General features: G+C 46.2%; 1 protein-coding gene across 4 annotated transcripts in view; it reads right to left on the bottom strand.

The window, feature by feature from the left end:
* The window catches only part of APOOL (apolipoprotein O like), a 171,094-nt gene that overhangs the window by 57,681 nt on the left and 108,734 nt on the right, over positions 1–4,679 (bottom strand). For 2 of the 4 annotated variants that reach the window (XM_055081499.1, XM_024129527.3), the window contains one exon: positions 14–1,674. The exons of the other annotated variants lie outside the window; for them this stretch is intronic. Coding sequence is in view for 1 of the 2 variants with exons in the window: in XM_024129527.3 (XP_023985295.1) it covers positions 1,586–1,674 (89 nt within the window). In the remaining variant the exon portion in view is untranslated. Of the gene's footprint in view, positions 1–13; positions 1,675–4,679 lie in introns of those variants that run through there. 4 annotated transcript variants of the gene reach the window in all.

The raw sequence follows: 4,679 nt of genomic DNA, 5'->3' as shown, positions 1-4,679 counted from the left end.
AGGACAAATGGTGAAAGCAAAGCTATAGACAAAAATCTCACACAGAAGCATACACATACACACTCTGAAAAAGGGGACAAATATAATATATCTTGCTTCCAAAGTCCACCTCCTCAATTTGGGATGATTCGTTGTCTATTCAGGTATTCCACAGATGCAGGGTACATCAAATTGACCGTGGAGCTTTAAACCACTGCTTCTGAGGCTGTTGGGACAGATTTCCCTTTGTCTTCTTTGTTCACACAGCTCCTGGGATTCAGCTTTGGATCTGGCCCCGCCTCTGTGTGTAGGTGGCCTGAGGGAATCTGCTCTTTGCTCAGATAGGACGGGGTTAAAGGAGCGGCTGATTCCGGGGCTCTCGCTCACTCAGGCCGGGGGGGGGAAGGGGTTCGGACGCAGGGCGAGCCTGTAGCGGCAGAGGCCGGCATGATGCTGCACGAGCCTGAGGCGCGCCATCCATTCTCCTGGGGAAGTTGTCCCTGGATATCGAGACCCTGGCAGTGGCGGGCTGCACAGGCTCCCGGGGGGGGAGGTGTGGAGAGTGACCTGTGCTTGCACACAGGCTTCTTGGTGGCAGCAGCAGCAGCCTTAGCATATCATGCCCATCTCTGGGGTATGCACTGATAGCCATGGCTCATGCCCGTTTCTGGAGCTCCTTTAAGTGGCACGCTTAATCCCCTCTCCTCGCGCACCAGGAAGCAAAGAGGGAGGAAAAACTCTCTTGCCTCTTCGGCAGCTCCAGACTTCTCCCGGACTCCCTACCGGCTAGCTGTGGTGCACTAACCCATTTAGGCTGTGTTCACGCTGCCAACCCCAGTCCTATCCTGGCATCCGACTGAAGTCCGAGCCTCAGCTCCCAGCCCCTGCCCATCCCAGCGGGTGAGCAGACAAGCTTCTCGGGCTGGTGAGTGCTGGTCAGCACCGATCCTCTGTGTGGGAATCTCTCCGCTTTGCCCTTCGCAGCATGTTACTGAGCTCTCCTCCATGGCTCTGAAGCTTCCCCCTCTGCCACCTGCAGTCTCCACCTGTGAAGGGGCTTCTAGTGTGTGGAAACCTTTCCTCCTTCACAGCTCCCTCCCACTGGTGCGGGTCCCTTCCCTATTCTTTTGTCTCTGTTTATTCTGTTTTCTTTTGACCTACCAAGGTACGTTGGGAGTTTCTTGCCTTTTGGTAGGTCTGAGGTCTTCTGTCAGCATTCAGTGGGTTTTCTATAGGAGCAGTTCCACGTGTAGATATATTTCTGATGTATCTGTGGGGAGGAAGGTGATCTCTGCGTCTTAGTCTTCCACCATCTTCTCATGTTGATCCCATATATTTATTTTTACTTTTTTATAAATACCCTTAAAAATCACCAAATGCATCCTAATACTTCTACCTCTGCCTCCTCATTGATCATTTAATATTGTTCGGATTGTATCCAATTTGTGTTTTTATCACTTATGTGATTTGTCTAACTGTACAGTAGAAGATGTATGGGAAAAACTTAGTTTAAATTATACTCCGTGCATCACAGTTACCCATTACATGATTTTTTTCATCGTTATTTGCAACTTCACATATCTTGTAGTTCTCTATGCAGACTATTTCAGCTTCTAGTGCTGTACATATCTACATCTTCTGGATGGGACTGCCCGTGATCCATGAGCTTGGGGTCAGGCATAAACTGTGTATCACCTGATAAAGTATTAAAATGAAAAAAATTAGTCATTCATTTAACAAATTTCTTGTTGATACAGGGCACACATCAGTGAACAAAACAGATAAAAATGTCTGCCAACATGGACCTAACATTCAAGTTGGGTGAGAGAGACAATAAACTAAATGACATGTCAGAAGGTGGTAAGTGCTATGCAAAAAAAATAAATCAGGAAGGAGGGGCATATGGAGTGTTTGGGTGATTTGTAGTTTTAAATAGGGTGGCCAGGGAAAGCCTTCTATATTTGAGCAAAGAACTGAAGGAGGTGAAGGTGTGAGCCCTGTAGATATTTGAGGGAAATGCGTTACAGGAAGAGCAGGCAGCAAGTGTAATAGAACTTAGGCATGTCTGAGGAGCCATAAAATGGCCAATATGGCTAGAACAGAGTTGGCAAGATATGCTGATGGTGGGTAGAATGAGAGTGGTAGGAGGCATGATCAGAAAACAATGGAAGGCCAGGCCACATAGGGCCATGGCAAAATTTTTCTCCTTATTCTAAGAGATGAAAAGTCTCTGGACACTTTTGAGCAGAGGAGTGACATGATGTTATGTTTTTTAAAAGATTACTCTTGGCTCTGGGGAGAAGAGAGTATAGGGAAACAAGCATGGAAGTAGGGAGAGCAGTTAGGAGGCTATTGCAGTACCCCAGGAGGGAGATGCTGATGGCTTTTATTAGGGCAGTAGCAGTGGAGGTGGTGAAAAGGTATTGGATTCTGGATAACTTCTTAAGGTAGAATGGACAAGATTTCCTAAATGGACTCAATATGTCGTGTGAGTGAGACTCTCTAACTTGAGAAACTAGAAGAGTGGAGTTGACATTTACTGAGATAGGGGAAAGTGTAGAATCATGTTTGGGAGAAGCCAAATGAAGTGTTAAGTTTTGGATGTGTTATATTTGAATTGCTAACTAGACATCTGAATACAAATATTGAGTAAGCAGTTAGAAATGTGAATCTAGAGCTCAGCACAGGAGTAGCCTGTGCTGGTTTATAAATTTTACGTTCCTAGCCTATATATGGCATTTAAAACTATGAGACCACATGAAGTCTTCCAGAACATCAGAAAAGAGGTCCAAGAAATGAGCCCTTTGGACACTCCAACTTTTTGAGGTTAAGAACATTAGGAGAGGAGATTCAAGATGGTGGTAGAGTAGGTGGATGTGGAGTTCATCTCTCTCCACGGGTGCAGCAGGACTACATCTATAGATGCAACAATTCTCATGGAACACCAGCTGAAAACTAGCAGAAGACCTTGGACGAAAGGACTATAAAGATCCCTTCATAACTGGGCAGGACGGAAAAAAGAAGGGAGGAGGAGAGAGGATGTGGGATGGGACCAGCACCCTGGGGTTGGGGAGCTGAAGCAGAGAGATTCCTGAATTTGAGGAAACCTCCTCTCTGACGGGGAAATCAATTGGGACAGAAGGGAAGCATTTGAGGCTGTTGGAAGAGGGTGATGCAGCCGATCTGTGGCAGACAGGACAGAGTAAGAAATACAGATGGTCCATACCACGGTCCTAAGTACCCCAGACTGGGACATGTGTTCACAGGTGTGCAAGGGGGCTGGGAGTTGGTGCGTGGGGATTGGAGAACAGGCTCAGAGCGAGAACTGCTGTTGGCTGTGTGGAGACGGACTGAGGAGACAGGAGGGAGGAAATCCACAGCAGGGAATGCCTATGGAGGAAGACCAGACTACCATAGAAGCAGGGCGCTATTGCTGAGTCACACGCAAGGGGAGGAGCCACTATTGTAGCCTCTCTCTCCCCATATGCCAGCACCTGCCAATGACAATAAAATAAGCCTGCTCAGGGATGGCTCCTGTGCACTGGCTGCTGAGCAATAAAAAAAACCCCTCAGAGCTGGCCCTCACGCACTGGCTGCAGGGTAATAAAAAAAAAAGCCCTCTCAGGGCTGGCCCTCACACACCTGCTGCCGGGTGCCAGAAAAACCCTGGCCAGGGCTGGCCCTCATACATCTTACGCTGGGTGCCAGAAAAGGCCCTCACTAGGGCCATATCTCTTTTGACTGTAGCTGCTGGCTTCGCTGCACATTTGGTGCCGCCAGGGCTCCTGTGATCCAAGCAGTCATACCACCTCTGTGCCTGGTCCTCCCAGGGCTGACCCAAGACCACCAAGGCAGCCTCAGGACCAGACACCTGTGGGTGGACCACACGTAGAGGTGGGGATAAAACCAAAGCTGAAACTCAGGGATGGGGTGACTAAGGAAGAAGACTGAAAATCTTTCCATTAGCTGTACAAGCTGCAGATTAAATCCCCGCAATCAGCTAGGTAGATCCTGCATCTAAGGAATATCTGAGTAGACAGTGAGTGTTCCCACAAATGAAAATGGTCTAGCTCTGGCAGCTGTGGAATTTGGGAGCAAGTGCACACAGGAATTGGGCCAGATCAGAGTCAGAGTTGTACCCACAGGGCCCACAGCAGGTCCAGAGACCAGCCCAGAGGCAGAGGAGAGCCTCTTGGGTTGTGGTTCACAGCATGTGCAAGGACAATTACGGTGGAGACCCCAGGGAAACATAATTATTACTATTAATTTTATTATGTTTAGATTCCTTCTGTTGTTGGTTCTAGCTTTATTTTTTGGTTTCTTTTTCTGTTTTTGTTTGTTGTTTCTTTTTTTTAGTCTTTTGGGATCTCTGTGTTTTATAACATTTTTATTTTTTAATATATTTCTATTTTTACTTTGCTTTTGTTGTGTTCTTTCCCTTCTTTTCCTCTTTTTCTTTAATGTTTCTTTTTAAAAATATATTTCCGTTTCTACTTTTCTGTTGTCCTATTTTTCCCTTTTTATTTTATTATTATTTTTAAACATTATTTTTATCGGTTTGTTCTGTTTCCTTGCTTTATTCTTCAGTTGGCTGGCACACTGCTTTGGTTTTGTTTTTAGGTTATGTGTTTTTGTTAGTTTTAATCCTAATTGTTTGATTTCATTCTTGAGTTCTTCTATTTGTCTGGTTGTTCGCTTGC

This window comes from Physeter macrocephalus, chromosome 21, assembly GCF_002837175.3.
Source record: "Physeter macrocephalus isolate SW-GA chromosome 21, ASM283717v5, whole genome shotgun sequence".
Classification (NCBI taxonomy): Eukaryota; Metazoa; Chordata; class Mammalia; order Artiodactyla; family Physeteridae; genus Physeter; species Physeter macrocephalus.
Note: the sequence above shows the minus strand (reverse complement) of the source record. Positions and strands in the feature narration are given on the sequence as shown.